Source organism: Procambarus clarkii, chromosome 53 (assembly GCF_040958095.1).
Source record: "Procambarus clarkii isolate CNS0578487 chromosome 53, FALCON_Pclarkii_2.0, whole genome shotgun sequence".
Lineage (NCBI taxonomy): Eukaryota > Metazoa > Arthropoda > Malacostraca > Decapoda > Cambaridae > Procambarus > Procambarus clarkii.
This window is the reverse complement of record NC_091202.1, coordinates 3,459,217-3,482,366: the sequence shown is the minus strand read 5'-3', so window position 1 is coordinate 3,482,366 and position 23,150 is coordinate 3,459,217. Positions and strand designations below refer to the sequence as shown.

The 23,150-nt window shown below is 44.7% G+C and overlaps 1 protein-coding gene across 1 annotated transcript; it reads left to right on the top strand.

The window, feature by feature from the left end:
- The first annotated feature begins 602 nt into the window (after positions 1 to 602).
- LOC123747716 (cathepsin L-like peptidase) lies at positions 603 to 4,771 on the top strand. Its single transcript, XM_045729934.2, has 4 exons — positions 603 to 620; positions 1,149 to 1,340; positions 1,726 to 1,891; positions 4,563 to 4,771. Exons 1-4 carry the CDS (start codon positions 603 to 605, stop codon positions 4,769 to 4,771), a joined length of 585 nt encoding a protein of 194 aa, XP_045585890.2.
- Positions 4,772 to 23,150: the final 18,379 nt, after the last annotated feature.

Here is a 23,150-nt window from a genome sequence, read left to right as displayed (position 1 = left end):
CTCGTCTTGGAGAGTTGTGAAAGACAGGGGCCTTAAGAAGACTTTGATAAAGCCGCCTTCAAACGCCATAGCAACTTCTAATTCATTTGACGTTTTGGAGGACGAGTGCTGTGGAGAGACTGTGGATCGCGCAAAAGGGAAAGCAAGTTAATTCCCCAAATTAGAAATCTTTCATATGAAGAAAGATTAACAAAGCTTAAGTTGCATTCACTGGAAAGGCGAAGAGTTAGGGGCGACATGATAGAGGTTTACAAGTGGATGAATGGACATAACAGGGGGGATAATAATAGAGTATTAAAAATATCAACACAAGACAGAACACGAAAAAATGCGTATAAATTGGATAAGTTTAGATTTAGGAAAGACTTGGGTAAATACTGGTTCAGTAACAGGGTTGTTGATTTGTGGAACCAATTGCCGCGTAACGTTGTGGAGGTGGTGTCCCTCGATTGTTTCAAGCGCGGGTTGGACAAGTATGAGTGGGATTGGGTGGTTATAGATAGGAGCTTCCTGGTATGGGCCAATAGGCCTTCTGCAGTTACCTTTGTTCTTATGTTCTTATGTGTTGATACTTTTAATTCCTTAATAATATCCCCTTCGATATGTCCATTCATCCACTTGTAAACCTCTATCATATCACCCCTAGTTTTTCGCCTTTCCAGTCAATGCAATTTAAGCTTTGTTAATCTTTCTTCACATGACAGGTTTCTAATTTGGGGAATTAACTTTGTCATCCTGCGCTGGACCCGTTCAAGTGAATTTGTATCCATTCATAGAATGGACATAAATTTATATCCATTCATAGAATGGATATAAATTTTGTGTCATGAAGTACGGAAGTACGGCGATCAAAACTGAACTGCATAATCTAAATGGGGCCTAACCAGAGCTGAAGAACAAGAAGAACATATATTAGGCTGTTGTTCTTCAGCCTAATATAGCTGAAGAACAACACCAGGTGTCTTGTTATTAATGCTTCGATTAATAAATCCCAGTGTCCTATTTGCCTTATTACGAACATTCATGCATTGATCTTTTGGTTTTAAATTCTTACTATTCATAACTCCCAGATCCCTTTCGCAAAAATAAATAAAAATAAAAATAAATAAAAATGATGTTTTACAAAGTAATGTTTGTGTGGTCCACAGACCAGGTCACTGGAAGGTCAACACTTCCGCCAGACGGGTAAGCTGGTGAGCCTTTCTGAGCAGAACTTGATTGACTGTTCCACCAAGTACGGCAATGGTGGCTGTGACGGTGGACTGATGACCGCTGCCTTCAAGTACATTGAGGACAATGGTGGGATTGACACTGAAGATTCTTATCCTTACAAGAAGAAGGTAAATACACGTTTCAAGATAATTATATATTTTATATGGGATGTGGTCTTAAACTTTTAAACAGTGAGTAGTTTGTAATATTTGCAGATGAGGAGTCTGCAAATATTGCAGTCTGTGTGTGGTTTGGTCAACATATTTCGTAATACTTGCTTTTTTGTGATTGACACTGAAGATTTTTATCCATATATCAAGGTAAATACACATTTAATGATAATTATATTTTACATATTTAAAAATGGTTTTAAACTTTTTAACAGATAGAATGATAAGCATTTGCATAACATATTTGCCTATAATATAAGCAAATATTACACACTTATATATAATGTACATATGTGTTGTTCATATTTTTATACATAATAATATTGTAACCTTACTCTATTAGGAAGGAAAGTGTCAATATAAACAACAAGAATCTGGTGCTAAAGTGACTGGTTTTGTTCATATTCGCGAGGGAAGTGAAGATGCACTGAAGAAAGCTGTTGCCACAGTTGGACCAGTATCTGTTGCCATTGATGCCTCACACGGGTCAATCCAGTTTTACCATCATGGTAAGTTTTTTTTTATTGTGAATGTGTACATAGATCACATTTTACTGAAGGTGATCAGTATATTTCTGCATGCTCATATAAACGTGATAGGTGCATCATGTGTGTATATAAATTATTTATATTGTATGAGAACAATATAAACAACGATTGTTTATTGTTCAACGATTCTCGCGTCTTAGATCTGCTGTGTTTTTGATTGATTGATTGATAAAGATTAAGCCACCCAAGAGGTGGCACGGGCATGAATAGCCCGTAAGTGGTACAATTTTTTTCCCCAGTGTTCTGAGGTTGCATTTAACCATCAAGCTGTTATCGTGGGGGAGGATACTGCTTCACAGTCTTTATGAGGGTGTCCAGCTGCTGGACACCTTTGTTGACCAGGAGAGTGGCTGTGTTGATGGCTTCAGGGTGGCCACTGCATGATTCAGGAACTCTTAAAGCTCTTCTAAGGTCATTGGTTGCTTCACATTCCAGAAGATAGTGAAATAATGGCTTTTCTGTGACAGTTTGGCAGAAGATGCACTCTCTCTGTCGGGGTTCACCAATCTCCCAGTTGCATCTGTAACCTAGACGTAGTCTATATAGCCTAACTGCTATTTCCCTGTGGATTCCTTTTGGGATATTTAACCTTTCTAATTTGGTTGCCTGAAGATACCATGTTGCAGATGGCGAACCTTCAGCTATTCTCTGGTGTAGGTAGGCTTTGTTGAGATGTGAGAGTTTTTTGGTGATGATGTTTTTTATGTTCTCTAGGCTGGGTTGAATTGTTTTATGTATCACTGGATAACGAGTTGCCAATTTAGCAATTTCATCAGCTTTTTCATTTAATGGGATTCCAATATGGGATGGGATCCAGTTTAAAGTTATGATGAGGCCTTTGCCTTTAGCGACTGCTCCTTGATACAAAATGGTGGTAATTATTTCCACATTATCTTTCCACTGTTTTTGTCCTAGTATTTGAAGTGCAGCTTTTGAGTCTGTGTGTATGATTGCATTTTGAGTGTTTTGTGCAATCACATATGCGAATGCCTGTTGTATGGCGAACAGCTCAGTTTGGGTTGATGATACTAGTCCTCCCAGTCTCCAATATGCCTGAACGCTGGTCGTGCAAAGAGCAGCGCCAGCACTCTCATTTTCTGTGTCCACCGATCCGTCTGTGAAGATGTGGGTGGCTCCTGCTACTGCTATGCTATACATTTGCTCTTCTATTATGCGCCTTAGGATTGTCGGATCATAGGCAGCCTTTTTCATTGGGAGACTTTCTATTACTATTTTGAAAGTAGGCTCTTCCCACGGCGCGGAAGGAGTGTAATTTGGGTGTGGATGATCACCCTTTCTATCAAGAATCATGTTTTTTAAATGTAGTCTGTTTAGGACTTTTCCTGCTCTTGCAACCCAAGAGTTTCCATTGTTTTGGCCTAGTTCAACCACCAAAGCCTGCCGTACTGGGATTGGATCAGAAGAAATAATTATCTTACTGATAATTGTAGCTGTCCTTTGTGATATTCTTTCTTGTAGAGAGGGCAAACCCGTCTCCAGTCTAAGAGTTTCAAGCCTGGTCCACATGGGGGCTCCCAGTGCAGCTCTCATAGCATTGTTTTGGGCAACTTCAAGCTTTTTCCACTGTTGGTGTGATAGATTTATGAGTGCAGGTGCGGCATAATCGATCACTGATCTGACTGCCTGTACATAGTATGTGCGAAGGACTTGCAGATTGGCTCCTCCAGAAAGGGAGGTTAGCGACCTGAGGATTGCCGTCCGGGCCGCAGTTCGCTCTCTCAAGTATGTGACCTCAGCATTAAAATTCATGTGTGTGTCCAGGATGATTCCTAGATACTGATAGGTGTCAACCCATTCTATTGGTTGACCCTGTACTGTGAGTTGGATGTTGGGCTTCGCTATTTTTATGGGCATGGCCATTGACTTTGAGGGGTTGAGTTTGATCCCAATCTGTTTTGCCTCTTTACTGATGCAGTCTAAGCATTTGGGTGCAAGGCTTCTCTGTTTATGAGACAGTTTTTGGTCCAGGAGAGCAGGTTGCCTCTGACCTCTTTGTCAATGAGGCAGCAGAGAATAGCTGGGGCGCTAGCCAGTTCAAAAGCTTTTTCGAGGTCCAGGAATATCAGCATTCCTGGTCTGTCATTCAAGTGGGCTAACAGAGTTGTAATACATTCCACTGTGCCAACCCCTCTTCTATAGGCATACATATCATGGTGCAGTTTAGGCATTTTCCACTCCAGTCTGTTGAGTGCCATTCTGTCAGCCGTCTTGGCTGCACAGCTTTGGAGAGAGATGGGCCTGGGATTAGCTGGATCTTTGGGTTTTGGGATCGGCACTATGTCTGCTCTATTCCAAGCTGTGTTTTCTAAAGTCTTTGAATATATATCATACTTTCTTTCTCATAGTGCGTTAAGTATTCATCATGTTTTCTACCAGAAAGTGTCATGTTCACACACTGTCATGTCCATGTATACACACAATCATGTCAATGAGGTGGTTCGTCTCACTCACCATATCGACAATTCCCACGTTGTAGCACAGTATTTATTCTTCCATTTAATTTAATGCCTTTAAATTCGGAATCTTATTTATTTTGTAGGAATTATGAAAGTTTCTGAACAAATAATTTGTTAAATATTGTATTATTGAAGGATGAATATATATATTGCAGGTGTTTATGACGAGCCAGAATGTAGCTCAACGAATCTTTGCCACGGTGTTCTGGTTGTGGGTTATGGCACTACGGAGGACGGAACTGACTACTGGCTGGTGAAGAACTCTTGTGGCACAACTCTGGGTGATGAAGGCTACATCAAGATGATGAGGAACCGTGGTAACCAGTGTGGCATTGCTACTGAGGCCTCTTTCCCCCTTGTATAAACTCGTGGGGACCCACCGTGGCATTGTTACTGCGGCCTTCTTCCTTCTTGTATCGTGGGGACCCAGCGTAGCATTGTTACTGCTGCTTCCTTCCCTCTTGTTTCGTGGAGATCCAGTGTAGCATTGTTACTGCTGCCTCCTTCCTTCTTGTATCGTGGAGACCCAGCGTAGCTTTGTTACTGCGGCCTTCTTCCTTCTTGTATCGTGGGGACCCAACGTGGCATGACTACTGCTGCCTCCTTGTATAAACACTCACATATAAACACCTTGTATTTGCACACTGGGTCGAGGAGACCCAGTGTGCCAGTCTTGCTGCTCACTACTAACTTCCACTTAGAACTGACATTTTATCTGCTGTATAATTTTGTTTTTTTCATCTGATTTATTTGAGAGATTTAATAAATTGAATCACATTTGCCTCATGAAGGCAGACAAAATAATTTGGTTCTGACATAATGGAGTCTTCAATGAATATAGGAAATTGGTTAATTGAACTCAGAGGACTCAGTTGGTAGAGTGAAATTTTCTGAGGTCATGTATTACTTTATATTCTTTGGCAATAAAAATAAGCAAAACATTTTTTATCATTATGAACCAATTCCTAAATCAATTATCGGAAATTCTGACTCCAATTACTACTAACATTGATTTACAATAGTTAGCCATACAAAATGGCTATTGTAAATGGTTGCAATTAGCTATTGAAATGTTCCTACGTCACCTAATTTCTCTTTTCCTGTAAACTTATATCCAATAATCTTTAAAACACCAGTCAGGAGACCAAAATGGATAAAAAATTATTCTCCAGGACTAAATATAATTAAATCACAAATAAAACCAAGGTCTCCTCCTGCTGATAAAAGACAGACTCAAAACCATTTCTTAGGGACGCATCCCCTGGAGCATGAGAGTAGAGACACCGTTAACTATGGACATCAAGTGTTCTATATCTGTTTGACTATATTTATTATAAATGGCTTTATTTAGTATATTATGTCAAGTGGTGTCAAGCATGGCAAGCCACCCGGAACGGATAAACTTTAATAACTAAATGAATTCTCCATAGTATCTTGTCTCAAATATAGCCGTAATATATTAGTCGCAGTTTATTACTGTTTATTACAGCCGTCATATATTGGTTGCATTTTATTACAACATCATTTAACTCCTATCTTTTAACTCTATCATCATTACCTAACCTTAAAACCTTTCATTTGTCAGCAGTAAACTGCATCTACCAATCTTTTGACCACTTCACATGCTATGTAGATCGTCATGAAGTGATAGTGAGTCTTATTCCGTGTTTATTACAATACAGATTTTTTATTCATTGGCTAATTTGCAATTGCTGCTCAAACCTAAATCTAAATCATTTATATATATTATGAATAATGGAGGTCCCAGGACAGAGTCTTGAGGTACTCCACTTTCAACATTTTCCCTCTCTGACAAAATATGACTCCAATTATAATTGCTTTATTTCCTTTGGTATAGCCATGCTGTAATCCAACTTAATGTGATTATACTATATTATTATACCCCCAATACCTTGAGCCTCTATCTTTTTAATCAGTCTTTCATGTTGCACTGTATCATTTTTGCTAAAGTCAAGTTACTCAAACATCTCAATCAGGTTTGCTAAAGTCAAGTTACTCAACATCTCAAACCTTACCATAATCAACTGGTCAACTATGTAGTTGACCAGTTGATGTAGTTGGTAGTACCCCTTGAGCAGATCGACCTTGGATACATATCTTGCACTACCCACCTGGTCGATGCAATCACTCACCCTTGGCATGGGATGGGAATCTGCCACAGTGATGGAGTTCACCTTTCTGTAGTCAGTACAAAAGCGGAATGTACCATCGCTTTTCTTCACTAACAAGCATGGGGAACTCCACTCACTGTTGCTAGGCTCTGCAAGGTCGTTCTCAAGGAGATACTCCACCTCCTTCCTCATCAACTCTCGCTTCTCTGGGCTGACCCTATAAGCGCTCTGCTTGATGGGCCTGGCGTCCCTCTACCTCGTGCGTTACACTCTTGTGTCGTCGGGGCACGTCGGTAAAGAGAGAGGCATTTTCTCTTAACAGGTTCGTCAGGTCCGCGCTCTGTTGTCCTTCTAGGTGTTGTAACTTGTCCTTAATCCTCGCCAAACTCTCGGAATTGGTGAGATGGGTGCCGTCCGCCCTGGACCACTTTCCTTCCTCCTCTGGAAGTTCCTGGTCCACCTGCATGCACAAAATCATCTTCTGCTGGGGGTCTCGAGTCATCGTACTGTTCTGCTCGGCGGCTCCTCCTTCCTCTGGGAAGAAAGGCTTCAGGCGGTCGACATGACACACCCGTGTCTTGCGGGGTCTATCCGGCTTACCGATTTCATAAGTTACAGGACCCAACCGCCGTAGCACCCTGTACGGTCCCTCGAATGGTGATTCGGTCACTCGGCTCTTCCCTAGCAGCAACACCATAACCTGGGACCCAACCTGGAACTCTCTTGGCGTAGCTTTCTTGTCATACCATTCTCACATCTTACGCTGCGCCTCCTTCAGATGTTTTCCTGCTAGTTCCTTTGCTAAAGTGAGACGTTCCTTGAACTTCTGAACGTACTCGTTGACCGTTCTCACGGTCACTCCTGGTGTCCATTACTCTTTCAACATGGACAGAGGACTTCGTACCTCATGTCCATACACCAGCTGGAACGGTGAGAAACCTAACGACTCTACCACTGCGTTACGTATGGCAAACAACGCAGGGTACACAGCCTCATCCCACTCGGCTCCCTGCTCTGCACAGAACACTCTCAGAACGGTCTTCAGGATGGAGTGAAACCTTTCGATCCCCCTTGCGACTGCGGTTGGTAGGGCGACGTCCGAATCTGAGTCACTCCCCAATTTGTCACAGTCTGTCTGAACCATTTGGACTAGAATATACTTCCACAGTCCGTCTGAATTTCCCTGGGCATTCCCACCCAAGAGAAAAATTGCTGCAGCTGCCCGGCTACTCCTCTCGACGTCAAACGCCGCATCGGGACAGCTTCCGGAAATCTTGTTGACGTGCTGCCGCTCTGTCTCTGCCCCTCTGTCTCTGTCCCTCTGTCTCTGCCCCACTGTCTCTGACCCACTGTCTCTGCTCCTCTGTCTCTGCCTCACAGTCTCTGCCCCTCTGCCCCACTGCCTCTGGCCCTTTGCCTCTGCCCCACTGCCTCTGCCCCATTGTCTCTGACCCACTGTCTCTGCCCCACTGTCACTGCCCCACTGTCACTGCCCCACTGTCACTGCCCCACTGTCTCTGCCCCACTGTCACTGCCCCACTGTCACTGCCCCACTGTCACTGCCCCACTGTCACTGCCCCACTGTCACTGCCCCACTGTCACTGCCCCACTGTCACTGCCCCACTGTCTCTGCCCCACTGTCACTGCCCCACTGTTAAAGACCCTGTGCTTCTGCCCCACTGTCTCTACCCCACTGTCACTGCCCCACTGTCACTGCCCCACTGTCACTGCCCCACTGTCACTGCCCCACTGTCTCTGCCCCTCTGTCTCTGCCCCACTGTCACTGCCCCACTGTCTCTGCCCCACTGTCTCTGACCCTCTGTCTCTGCCCCACTGTCTCTGCCCCACTGTCACTGCCCCACTGTCTCTGCCCCACAGTCTATGACCCTCTGTCTCTGCCCCACTGTCTCTGACCCTCTGTCTCTGCCCCACTGTCTCTGACCCCTCTGTCTCTGCCCCACTGTCTCTGCCCCACTGTCTCTGCCCCACTGTCACTGCCCCACTGTCACTGCCCCACTGTCACTGCCCCACTGTCACTGCCCCACTGTCACTGCCCCACTGTCTCTGCCCCACTGTCTCTGCCCCACTGTCTCTGACCCCTCTGTCTCTGCCCACTGTCTCTGCCCCACTGTCTCTGCCCCACTGTCTCTGCCCCACTGTCTCTGCCCCACTGTCTCTGCCCCACTGTCACTGCCCCACTGTCACTGCCCCACTGTCACTGCCCCACTGTCACTGCCCCACTGTCACTGCCCCACTGTTAAAGACCCTGTGCTTCTGCCCCACTGTCACTGCCCCACTGTCACTGCCCCACTGTCACTGCCCCACTGTCTCTGCCCCACTGTCACTGCCCCACTGTCACTGCGCCACTGTCTCTGTCCCACTGTCACTGCCCCACTGTCTCTGCCCCACTGTCACTGCCCCACTGTCTCTGCCCCACTGTCACTGCCCTACTGTCACTGCCCCACTGTCACTGCCCCACTGTCTCTGCCCCACTGTCACTGCCCCACTGTCTCTGCCCCACTGTCACTGCCCCACTGTCTCTGCCCCACTGTCTATGACCCTCTGTCTCTGCCCCACTGTCTCTGACCCTCTGTCTCTGCCCCACTGTCTCTGACCCCTCTGTCTCTGCCCCACTGTCTCTGCCCCACTGTCTCTGCCCCACTGTCTCTGCCCCACTGTCTCTGACCCCTCTGTCTCTGCCCACTGTCTCTGCCCCACTGTCTCTGCCCCACTGTCTCTGACCCTCTGTCTCTGCCCCACTGTCTCTGACCCCTCTGTCTCTGTCCCACTGTGTCTGCCCCACTGTCTCTGCCCCACTGTCTCTGCCCCACTGTCTCTGACCCTCTGTCTCTGCCCCACTGTTAAAGACCCTCTGCTTCTGCCCCACTGTCTCTGCCCCACTGTCTCTGCCCCACTGTCTCTGCCCCACTGTCTCTGCCCCACTGTCTCTGCCCCACTGTTAAAGACCCTCTGCTTCTGCTCCACTGTCTCTGACCCCTCTGTCTCTGCCCCACTGTCTCTGCCCCACTGCCTCTGACCCACTGTCTCTGCCCCACTGTCTCTGCCCCGCTGTCTCTGCCCCACTGTCTCTGCCCCACTGTCTCTGCCCCACTGTCTCTGCCCCTCTGCCTCTGCCCCACTGTCTCTGCCCCACTGTCTCTGCCCCACTGTCTCTGCCCCACTGTCTCTGCCCCACTGTCTCTGCCCCACTGTCTCTGCCCCACTCTTAAAGACCCTCTGCTTCTGACCCACTGTCTCTGCTCCACTGTCTCTGCCCCACTGTCTCTGCCCCACTGTCTCTGACCCTCTGTCTCTGCCCCACTGTCTCTGACCTTCTGTCTCTGCCCCACTGTCTCTGACCCCTCTGTCTCTGCCCCACTGTCTCTGCCCCACTGTCTCTGCCCAACTGTCTCTGCCCCTCTGTCTCTGCCCCACTGTCTCTGTCCCACTCTCTCTGCCCCACTGTCTCTGACCCTCTGTCTCAGCCCCACTGTCTCTGCCCCACTGTCTCTGCCCCATTGTCTCTGTCCCACTCTTTCTGCCCCTCTGCCTCTGCCCCACTTTCTCTGACCCACTGTCTCAGCCCCACTGTCTCTGCCCCACTGTCTCTGCCCCACTGCCTCTGCCCCACTGCCTCTGCCCCACTGTCTCTGACCCTCTACCTCTACCCCACTGTCTCTGACCCACTTTCAGAGTCCATACCTAGTTAAACACAAGACAAAGTTAGAGAAGATTCAGCGGTATGCCACCAGGCTCGTCCCGGAACTGAGAGGATTGAGCTACGAGGAAAGGCTAAAGGAGCTGAACCTCACATCCCTGGAAAACAGAAGAGTAAGGGGAGACATGATAACCACCTACAAAATTCTCAGGGGAATTGACAGGGTGGACAAAGACAAACTCTTCAGCACGGGTGGGACACGAACAAGGGGACACAGGTGGAAACTTAGTACCCAGATGAGCCACAGAGACGTTAGAAAGAATTTTTTCAGTGTCAGAGTAGTTAATAAATGGAATGCACTAGGAAGTGATGTGGTGGAGGCTGACTCCATACACAGTTTCAAATGTAGATATGATAGAGCCCAGTAGGCTCAGGAATCTGTACACCAGTTGATTGACAGTTGAGAGGCGGGACCAAAGAGCCAAAGCTCAACCCCCGCAAGCACAATTAGGTGAGTACAATTAGGTGAGTACTGTCTCTGACCCTCTGCCTCTACCCCACTGTCTCTGACCCACTGTCTCTGACCACTGTCTCTGACCCACAGTCTCTGCCCCTCTGTCTCTGCCTCACTATCTGTGCCCCACTGCCTCTGCCCCTCTGTCTCTGCCCCTCTGTCTCTGCCCCACTGTCTCTGACCCTCTGTCTCTGCCCCACTGTCTCTGCCCCACTGTCTCTGCCCCACTGTCTCTGACCCTCTGTCTCTGCCCCACTGTCTCTGCCCACTGTCTCTGCCCCTCTGTCTCTGCCCCACTGTCTCTGCCCCACTGTCTCTGCCCCACTGTCTCTGCCCACTGTCTCTGCCCCACTGTCTCTGCCCATTGTCTCTGACCCCTCTGTCTCTGCCCCTCTGCCTCTGCCCCACTGTCTCTGCCCCTCTGTCTCTGCCCCACTGTCTCTGCCCCTCTTCCTCTGCCCCTCTTCCTCTGCCCCTCTTCCTCTGCCCCTCTTCCTCTGCCCCTCTTCCTCTGCCCCCACTGTCTCTGCCCCACTGTCTCTGCCCCACTGTCTCTGCCCCACTGTCTCTGCCCACTGTCTCTGCCCCACTGTCTCTGCCCATTGTCTCTGCCCCATTGTCTCTGCCCCTCTTCCTCTGCCCCACTGTCTCTGCCCACTGTCTCTGCCCCACTGCCTCTGCCCCACTGCCTCTGCCCCACTGTCCCTGCCCCACTGTCTCTGCCCCTCTTCCTCTGTCCCACTGCCTCTGCCCCTCTACCTTTGCCCCACTGTCTCTGCCCCACTGTCTCTGCCCTACTGTCTCTGCCCCTCATCCTCTGCCCCACTGCCTCTGCCCCACTGTCTCTGCCCCACTGGCTCTGCCCCTCTTCCTCTGCCCCATTGTCTCTGCCCCACTGTCTCTGCCCCACTGTCTCTGCCCCACTGTCTCTGCCCCTCTTCCTCTGCCCCACTGTCTCTGCCCCACTGTCTCTGCACCACTGTCTCTGCCCCACTGTCTCTGACCCTCTGTCTCTGCCCCTCTTCCTCTGCCCCACTGTCTCTGCCCCACTGTCTCTGCCCCTCTTCCTCTGACCCTCTGTCTCTGCCCCACTGCCTCTGCCCCACTGTCCCTGCCCCACTGTCTCTGCCCCTCTTCCTCTGTCCCACTGCCTCTGCCCCTCTACCTTTGCCCCACTGTCTCTGCCCCACTGTCTCTGCCCTACTGTCTCTGCCCCTCATCCTCTGCCCCACTGCCTCTGCCCCACTGTCTCTGCCCCACTGGCTCTGCCCCTCTTCCTCTGCCCCATTGTCTCTGCCCCACTGTCTCTGCCCCACTGTCTCTGCCCCACTGTCTCTGCCCCTCTTCCTCTGCCCCACTGTCTCTGCCCCACTGTCTCTGCACCACTGTCTCTGCCCCACTGTCTCTGACCCTCTGTCTCTGCCCCTCTTCCTCTGCCCCACTGTCTCTGCCCCACTGTCTCTGCCCCTCTTCCTCTGACCCTCTGTCTCTGCCCCACTGCCTCTACATTTATCCTCTGCCTCTGCCCTTCTGCCTCTATCGTTCTGCCTCTCTGTCTCTGCTTCTCTCTCTCTCTCTCTCTACTCTATTTATCTCTCTCTCCCCTCCTCTCGCTCCTGTTTCTCTTCTCTCTCTTCTTATCTCTCGTTTCTTTTTATCTCTCTCCTCTCACTCCCCTGTCGCCTCTAATTCTCTTTCTCCCCTCACTCCTTTTTCCTCCCCTCTCCCTCCTCACTCTCTCTCTCTCTCCTCTCTGCCTCTCTCTCTCTCTCCTCTCTGTCTCTCGTCTCTATCTCTCCCCCCTCTCTGTATGTCTCTCTCTCTCTCTCTTACCCTGTCTCTTTCTCTTCTCTCTCTCCTCTCTCCTCTTTGTCTCCCTTCTGTATCTTTCCAAATACAATAAAAATAATTATACCTATTAATTCCAATAATTAATAATTATAATTAACGTTTTAAAACCTTTGCTCCAAAGCGTTATTCCATAACATTTAAAACACGTTTTATTAAATCGTTATGACCTCACGTTATATACTCGTCTTTAGAAATTCTCAAAATACTTATATTAAATATAATTTAAAAGGAGCTCAAAACAATTGAATTTCGTTTTTAGCATGTTTAAAAATGTGAAAATCTTTGGTGGGATATGCTGCTTCCCTTGACTTAGATTCAGGAAGCTCTGTGTATTTCTTAGTAAGTGGGTTTGCTACGAAGGTTCCTAAGTGTGCCCTAAAAAGATGCTTAGGTGCAATTCAATAACGTCCACTTAGGAAGAAAATTGTTGGTTCACCTGCATGCCGATAGAGGTCACTACTGTGTTTCGTTTGGCCAATCAGAGAGCAGCAACATTCTTCATATTGAAGATTTAGCGCTGGCTTATCGGAGCTCTACTGCCTCCTATTTACGTCGAATTTTCTTATAAAATTAGTATATTTCGAAGTAAAACAATGTTTTTTCAATTTCTACAGCCAGCACCGACATTGTAGTAAACAAATATGTTACATTTGTTGTTTACCTACGTAATTCTAAGAGATACTGTGTAGCTGTCCTTGTTGCTCGGAAGATGCGCTGACAATTATTGTATATATTTACTGAATTTACCCAAGGGCCACTAACTATCTAGTGGCCTCGAAGAGGACAGAAAGCCGGCGGCTTGTTAAAGGGGCCGCCAATTGTCTTAATGATATTTTTTAGCTGGAATTTGCATTTACGGCTTCAGCGGGTAGGCCGTTCCATGGGTTTATAGCCCTCTTGGTGGAAAAAAACATCTGTTTTCAGTCCTACTTGAGAGAACATACTCTCCAACACTATATCTGTGATTGTCCTGTTATCAGTGACTTCATATCAAATGGTATGAGGTATTTTGAGCTCTGTAATTACTTCATACATTCAGGAATATTGGAAGATATTCTTGTGCTGCACCCAGATTTTGCCAATGGGGGCTAATAGATCAGCATTAAGTATTTTGTTCTCTCCTAATTCCATGTATGACTGGCCATCCTGTGAGGTGAGGATGTTGGATGAGCTTGTAGCTGGTTTTTGATCTACACTGTGGTCCTTTATACAGAATAGGGAAGCAGCACATTGCTGTGTACAGTATACCTAAACATGTTTAAAAATACATTGTTTGAGAGGAGTCTGGTAGAAACTGGTAAGAGTAATTATAATATAATGTTTCCATGATTCAGTGCTTACCTCTTGTGAAAATTGCTTAGAGTTGTTTAGTCAGAGTTGAGTTGTTGTTTTTATTGAGGCTGGTATTTTCTAAATTGATTCCATGTACAGTATGTCTAACCATCCTGTGAGATGGGAGTATTAGATAAACTTATAGCTAGTTTTTTATCTACACTGTGTAATATTCCATATAGAATAGGGTAGTAGTACATTGCTGTGTATACCTAATCTTCTTAATAAAAAAATCAGTAATAAAGATTTTAAATTATAGTTTGTATTATTACAAATTCAGTACTGTATTATCCTTATTAAATCATGTTGACCATGGATCATTAAGATCTCATGTTGATATGTAATAGTCATATTTCTTTTGAACTGCTAATCCATGCTAATCATTCATTAAATTGTGCATTATGTCTCAATTTTTCACTTCCTTGGATATACTGTACAGTACAAAAAGATAGGATAAAAATAAACCAGTAATATTTCTTTCATTATATTTTTTCATTTAAATAACTGCATCAATATTTTTACAGCTGACAGGATTTGTTTTACCATACAGGTGCATTATTTGTTAAAAAAAAATTGGTTTATTGTTACACACAATGGTGCTACATAGCCTTCCCAGCTTGGTGCCTTCTTTTAATACTTGCTGATTAAAAAATAAATAATAAATACATTTTATTCAGGAAAAGTACATACAGTTGATTTAGAAACATAATGTTGGATTTATAGACAGAGCTAGTGCATGCAATACCCAAAGCCATTAATTACTCATAGCATTTCGGGCAAGGTGTGAGGGAAAAAACACAGACTAAAACTTAATAGTAATTGGGATTAGGTATAAATTGTGTTGAAAGAAGGAATAAAAAATAAAAAAAGGGGGGTTAACATAGCATAAATCAGCAATTGCACATGTTGGTGAACAGCGTTGTTTAAAAAATAACAAGACATGGGTTGACATTTAGGAGGTAAGTTAGGTTACATGGAGTTAATTAGGCAGTATTTGGTTTAACTCTTAAACTGGTTGAGAGAGGTACAGCCTTTGACATGATTCGGGAGGTCATTCCACATTCTGGGTCCCTTGATTTGTAGAGCATTTCTAGTTTGGTTACACATAGCCAAATTGAGTAACAGGAAGAGGACTTGGACACAAATTTGTTCCATGCTAAATGTAGAGGAATCAGCTGAGTATTCCTCAAATAAAATAAGTTGCCTCAGCTTATAGGGTAAATAAAATAAGCATTTCTCAAATAAGTAGCTGCCTCACCTCACTGCTTTACTGCTACATAGCCTTCCCGGCATGGTGCCTTCTTTTGATAATTACTTGTTCCACACCCAAATTGTATAACAGGAAGAGGTCTGGGACCCCTACTTCCCTCTCTCTTTTTTAATAATCTATATAGTCATAATTATAGCTTTAAGTATTCAATGAATAAAGTTTTTGACATTTTTACCCTTCTCCTTACCTAACATCATTTGTGCAGCATATTTTTATTTTATGTCTCACCCAGATTTAATTTCAAAATAAAACCAAACTAAATAAATTAGAAATGGGTATGTATAGCTAAGGTACACCCTTACTACTATTTATTTATTTATTTATTTATTTATGCATATACAAGAATGTACATAAGGAATGTGAGGATACAAATATGGTAATTACAGTCTTGTAAAGCCACTAGCACGCGCAGCGTTTCGGGCAGGTCCTTAATCTAAGAAAATTTTAAGGAGGTAAATACTTGCAAAATTTATAGACAAAAAAAATGATAACAGATTACATGAAATGAAAAAAAAAGAAGATGAGAGAAAATTGTAGGTACAGTATATTAAAGCACATAGGTAGCTAAGATTGATTGCAATGACAGCTTGAATGGTAGTTGACAACAAATTGGTAGTCACAATACAGCATATGGCTAGCACATAAAAGAAGACAGCAATGAACACAATGATAAGGTTGTTTGGTATTACATAAAAATTAGGAGATTGGGTAACACTAGGTACAGAGCAAATTTAAAGCTCAATGTAGGAAACTAAGAAGATGAAGTTAGGTACTTTTTGGTTTTGCTTTTAAATAAGGCAAAAGTTTTACAGTTTTTGAATTCACTAGGGAGTGAGTTCCATAGACTAGGTCCCTTAATTTGCATAGAGTGTTTACACAGATTAAGTTTGACCCTGGGGATATCAAAGAGATATTTATTTCTGGTGTGGTGATAATGGGTCCTATTACATCTGTCCAGGGAGAGTTTCAGAGCATGGTTTGCATTTAAGAACAGGGTTTTGTAAATGTAGTTGACACAAGAGAATGTGTGGAGGGAGTTAATATTTAGCAAGATTAGGGATTTAAACAAGGGAGCTGAGTGTTGTCTGAAAGCAGAGTTAGTTATTATTCTGATAGCAGATTTTTGCTGTGTGATGATGGGCTTAAGGTGGTTTGCAGTGGTAGACCCCCATGCACAGATACCATAATTAAGATAGGGGTAGATTAGTGCATAATATAGTGAGAGGAGAGCAGAGTTAGGAACATAATATCTGATTTTGGAGAGTATACCAACTGTCTTAGAGACTTTCTTAGTTATGTGTTGAATGTGGGTGCTGAAGTTGAGTCTCTTGTCTAGGAATAGGCCAAGAAACTTGCCATCATTTTTATTACTGATGTTAATGTTGTCTATCTGTAGCTGAATTGCATTTGATGATTTGCTTCCAAATAAGATGTAGTAAGTCTTTTCGATGTTTAATGTTAGTTTGTTCGTTGACATCCATAAGTTGACTTTTATTAATTCATTATTCACAACATTATTTAGTGTATGTGGGTTGAGGTTTGAATAGATAAGGGTAGTATCGTCAGCAAACAATATAGGTTTGAGAATATTAGAGACATTAGGCAGATCGTTTATATATATAAGAAATAGAAGAAGTCCTAAGATGCTGCCCTGTGGCACTCCAACGGTAATTGGTAGAGTGGAAGAAGTTGTATCATTGATGGTTACATATTGGTGTCTGTCTGACTAGGTGAACAGGGGCATTTGGTGATAGTAAATGATCCCATCAGGCAGGGCTCATCACCTTCTCTCATTTTTAATGTTCACCAGTGTTTATTTACTTAATAACTACTGGTATAATATCTTGCTATTATAAAACTAATTCTACTATCATCAAACACATATTTACTTCAAGTTTCAAGCAGAGAATGCATATATAACTAACACGAAGGACTCCTCTTCACTAGATTCACCAGCTATAATATTTTGGTCATGTTCCAATATCATAAATCGATCCCAGTGTAGTGTTAGTGTTATCTCCCAGGCGTGCACTATGGGCACTGGTCAGCTGCGTTCCCTAGGCGTGCGCCTAGGGGCCCCAGTTCGTGCCCCGCTCGGACGTGCGTGCCTGGCCGGGCCCCCTGCGAGCGGCCTGGCGTCGCCCTTGGAGGCGCCCCCACGTGGACAGGTTGCTGTGGTCCTATGCCAAGGGCCATGGTGCGTGCCGTGCCCGGACGTGCGTGCACGGCGGGCTCCCTGTGAGCGGCCTGGCGGCCTCCAAAGGATACCTGATCAAGCAGGCTGTGACTCATACGTCAGGCTGCGAGCAGCCGCGTCCAACAGCCTGGTTGATCAGTCTGGCTACCAGGAGGCTTGGTCGACGACCGGGTCGCGGGGACGCTAAGCCCCGGAAACACCTCATGGTAGGCCCTTGGCGGGGGCGTCACAAGGCCAGGTTGCAGTGGTCCTATGTTCCTTGGGCCCGACCTTTGGGGCCCATGCCCGGTCAGTGTCGCCCTCGTGCCATGGCGCTCAGATGAGCGCTTGCCCTGGGTTGTGTCTCGCTTCCTTCCTGTCCCTCTCGGGTGCTAAGCCACGCGAATTAGCGGCGTGCCTTCCCTGGGGCGGGGGTCTGTCTGCATTCATGTCGTACCCGGGCGTGCCCGCTTGTGGGGGGCCTGCCTCATGCCCACGGGCTGGAGACGCCCACGCCTGGTGGTGGTGTCCCGGTCGGCAGGCCCTGAGGCTTCTTTGCCTAGGGGCTGCCTCGTCGTCAGATTGGGCTTAGCCGAGTGCCTCCCCGTCCCCTGCTGTTTTGGTCCAGGCTATCCACCGTTCTATGGTCCGTTCTGTTCTATGGTCCCCTGTTCTGTTTGGGGATGTCTTGGTGAGCCAGGGCGCACTCAGGCGTGTTTTGCGTTCATCTGGTATGCAGGTATGTTTGTATGGTAGGTATGGTAACATACCTGCAGGTATGTTACATCTACATTAATGACCTTCCAAATGTCATCTACATCTACTTCCAAATGTCATCTGTCATCTACATTAATGACCTTCCAAATGCCTCCCAACACCTCAAACCAATTCTATTTGCTGACGACACAACCTTCATTTACTCCAGTCCTGACCCTCTTGCTCTAAATGCCACAGTAAATACTGAGCTAAATAAAGTCCATCTTTGGCTAACTGCCAACAAACTCACCCTTAACATTGACAAAACCTTCTATATTCTGTTTGGCAATAAATCCTCTAGTCTTATAAATCTCAAAATAAACAATACCCAAATTTGTAACAAATTAGATGGCAAATTCCTTGGCATTCTCATTGACCACAAGCTGAATTTCCAGGGACACATTCTAAATATATCTAAAAAAGTTTCAAAAACTGTGGGCATTCTTTCTAAGATCAGATATTATGTACCACGCCCTGCCCTGGTGACTCTCTATTACTCCCTTATCTATCCTTATCTCAACTATGGTATTTGTGCTTGGGGTTCTACTACCCAAAATCACTTACGTCCTCTAATTACCCAACACAAAGCCGCTATTAGAACAATATCCAACTCTGGCCCCAGACATCACTCGGTACCCCTACTCAAATCTCTTAATATGTTAGATATCAAGTCTCTGCACATTCTCTCATGTGTATTATACATATATAAAACGCTAAACTATAATGCCAATCCTGATCTTAAAAGCTTCATAGTAGGTTGTAACAGAACCCATGAGCACCACACCAGAAATAAATACAGTTTTGATATTCCTAGAGTACGTCTTAATCAAACTAGAAATGCTCTGCAAATCAAGGGGCCCAGAATGTGGAATGACCTTCCCAACCATGTTAAAGACTGTACCTCTCTCAACCAGTTTAAGATAAAAACTAAACACTACCTAATAAATTCCCTGTAATCTACCTCACTCCTCTATTGTCAACCCATGTCTGTTATTTTTTTTTTTTTTTTTTTTTTTTTTTTTTTAATCAACACTGTTTGTCAACCTATTGTATTTGTGCTGCTTTTTCAGTCATGTTTCCCCCTTTTTTTTATCTTTATTTGTATTTGTTCTCAACATCTTTTATTCTTTATGCTCAATTAGTATTAAGTTCTAGATATTAATGTTTTCTTGCCCGAAACGCATTGCGTAATAGTGGCTTTAGGCATTGTATGTACTAGATCTATCTATATATCAATCCATTAATGTAACATCACTTGTATGTATATACCTTACCTGAATAAACATCTGAATCTGAATCTGAATCTGATGTTTGTCTCCAGACGTCTCGTCGGGCCGGTTTAGCCCGCACGTTCGTACCCAGATGTTTTCGCCTGGCCGGTTTAGCCCGCACGTTTGTCCCAGACGTTGTCGTCTGTCCGGTGTAGCCCGGTACATTTGTTCCCAGACGTTTCGTCCGGCTGGTATAGCCGGCACGTTCGTACCCAGACGTTTTCGTCTGGCCAGTGTAGCCCGGTACGTCAATTCCACCACGTTACGTTCGAACGCTGTAGCACAGTACTCCCGTGGTTTTCCTCGGTTGCGTGTACCAGATGTTGGTCTGCCTGGAGTGCCCGGTTATGCAGCCCCCTTCCCCATCACAAGTTTTCAGCGTCCAGCCTAATGCCTGGCCGTGCGGTCTGCCGCTTGAGCGACTTCAAATCAAATCAAATCAAATGTTTATTTAGGTAAGGTACATACATACAAGAGATTTTACAAAGAGTGATGGATTTAATTTTAATTATTGCGGTCATTTATTATTTAATTCTGTTCAATTTTAATACATTCCTTTATTTAGACTTTCAGCTTGATTAGTTTCATTACGCGGCAAATTTGGGAATTTTATAGCATTGCTTACACCTCTTGCCTTAAAAAATTTTTATTTTCGTAAAAGAATTCGTATTTTCATGTCAATTTAGTGAACGGGAGCCCGCTCCTGTTTTGGTGATTTATGTTCCTACATCATTAACAATACCCTCAGTCATGACGCGTATTAAGACTTGCCTCATTTATTCCTCAAGTTATTCCTCAATTTAGCATTGCGCAAGCCTCTGGATTTAGATCCTTTAGTTTTAGAGGTAATTAGGTATTCGTTTTCATGTCAATTTAGTGAACAGGAGCCTGCTCCTGTTTTGGTGATTTACGTTCCTCCATCATTAACTAAACGCTTACTTAAATAACTGGTTATATCCTTAGTCTTTCAGTCATGACGTGTATTAAGACTAAAGTTATTCCTCAATTTAGCATCGAGCAAGCCTCTGGCTTTAGATTATTCCTGCACTTGATTAATGAGTCAATTACCCTCAGTAATTTGTTACTGCAATTTATGCATTGAGTTTGCTCCACGTTTTATTTAACTTTTTGTGCCGCAATTATGTTTGTGTAACTGTCGCTTTTGTCATTGAGTTTAAGTTAAGGCAGCTAGGATGTGCTAGTTAGGTTATTGTTATAAATAATTATTGTGGGCTTTCTATGGGGGAACTGGTACTATTAAGGGGTAAGGGTAGTTAGAAGACAGAGTTATCAAATATGGGAGAGCTAAAAGGCCCGGCCCCCAAAATAAACTATCCACAGTAATAATAACTTGCTACTAGACCATATATGTCAGTCTAAGGGTTGATCAATGCACTCCCACACAGGAAGAAGGGATACTCTGTTCTAAGGTACTTATTTATTAACCCCTTAACAACCCCCCATACACACTCACACCAATAACAATAATAATAATTACTTTACCACCCTATCTTACGTTAAAGCCTTGGTCCACGTAGGCAGGATACAAGGTTTACACTAATAACAAGCTAGGGTAAAGTACTACTGGATAAGCACTGAAGCTGGATGCAGCTTAGGGTAATGAAACCACGTGGGACCCTAATACAAAACACCACACTTAGGGGGTACCCAAAACACTGGCAAATACTACCCCCAGGTCTCACCAATATTTACTACCAGAGTAGGTACACTTAAAAATGCCCCATACTTAACTTAATGGTACAGGAACTTCAGGTAAGGGAAATAAGTAAGAGGAGAAGGGAGGAGAGTAGGGGTGCAGCCACAGAGTAGGTCTCGTCCCCACAAACGCCAGCCAGGAGAAGAACGCTCCTAGCGACCAGCTAGGCCTCCCGCATGTCGTGGTGCCGGAAGGAGCCTAATTGATCGTGCAGCTAAGCACATTAAAGATCTTTCCCTATGCAACGTATTGTTACTTTAGAAATGATTAAAGTATTAGTAAACATGGTTGGTGCCTATGTTATTATTTAATAATCAACCCCCAGCTCAATCTTTAAATGCTCTTTGAGAAACAAGAATAGTCTTATGTCTGGCAGGGAAGATACAAACAATTGCCACTCGTTATGCGCTCAACTGTACTACCAGAAAGTTTAATAGCTCACTTTTGACCTCTGGTTTCCACTGAGGAACCCAGGGTCATAACACTCCTCCCCCTCCAGAGAAAAAAAAAATGTGACTACTAGAATAGTAGTCATATTTTTTTTTGTAAGGGTATACAGAGAATAAAAAGGAAAATTAATGACAAAAAAAAGAATCAATCAAAAACAACAATTTATCTGCAAGAAAAATACAAAAGAATTCTCTGAAAAAAAAAACACATACACAAAAAAAAATAGGGAAGTAAATAATTTGGACACGGAATATTTAATGTCACAGGAGAACCTAAAAAAAAAATAACTAAAGCATGACAGTTGGTAAATGGCTTCCTGTGGCTCAGATGAATTTTATTCAGGCAACCGGGACAGAGCGTCAGCTATCACATTGAGTCAGCCCGGTAGGTGGGTAATGGAAAGATTGAAGTCCTGTAGGTACAACGCCCACCTGAGGATGCGTTTATTCTTACCCTTCATCGGAGTCAGGAAGACTAGTGGGTTATGGTCCGTGTACACTTCCACTATATTACCTGTGAGGTAAACTTCGAACTTTTTACATGTTAACACTAGCGCCAACGCCTCTTTTTCTACCACTGAATAATTGCGTTGTGCCTTGTCGAATTTCACAGAGTAATAATATACTGGGTGTTCCACCTGATCATCCCCAGTTTGCAACAACACTGCACCAGCACCCGAGTCAGACGCGTCAACATGAATTTTAAACGGTCGGTCGAACCTTGGACTAGCAAGCACTGGGGCGGAAGCTAAGATCAATTTCAAATTTTTAAATGCCTCTGCACAGTCTGATGACCACTTAAATTTAACGGCCTCCCGCAATAAGTCTGTGAGAGGAGTGGCAACACTGGAAAAGTTCTGACAAAAGCGTCGATAGTATGCACACATACCGATAAATCTTTGAACGTCCTTTTTAGACTTTAGCACTGGATATTCCAGAATGGCACTGATTTTATCTTGCCGAGGTAACACTTTTCCTTGGCCCACTTCATAACCGAAGTACGTCACTGTGCCTTGGCCAAAATGACACTTTTTAGCATTTAAAGTAAGATTTGCCTTTTTCAAGATTGCAAACAACTGGTATAACCTAGCTATGTGGTCAGCCCAATTACTGTCAAAGAGCACGATATCATCTAAATACGCCCGACAATTTGGCACCTTAGCGAGCAGAGAGTTCATGAGTCTCTGGAACGTGGCAGGGGCATTACGCAAGCCGAACGGTAACACTTGATACTCAAAAACACCATCGGGTGTCACGAACGCAGTTAGTTGTTTAGCACATTCAGTGAGTGGGATTTGATAATACCCCCTCGAGAGGTCGAATTTCGAGACGTACTTGGCGTTTTCCAGCTCGTCGATGCAGTCCTCGAGGAGGGGCAGCGGATAGGCATCCACAATGGTCACCTTGTTGAGCTGCCGATAGTCGGTGCATAATCGCCAGGAGCCGTCTGGTTTGGGGACCAACAGGCAGGGCGAGAACCAAGAGCCCTGGCTCGGCTGGATGAGGCCGTGCTGGAGCAAGAATTCGACCTCCTTCTGTACGATGGCCTTTTCTGGACTCATCCGATAGGGTTGAAGGCGAATGGGAGTGTAGTCCGTCAACTCGACATCATGGCAA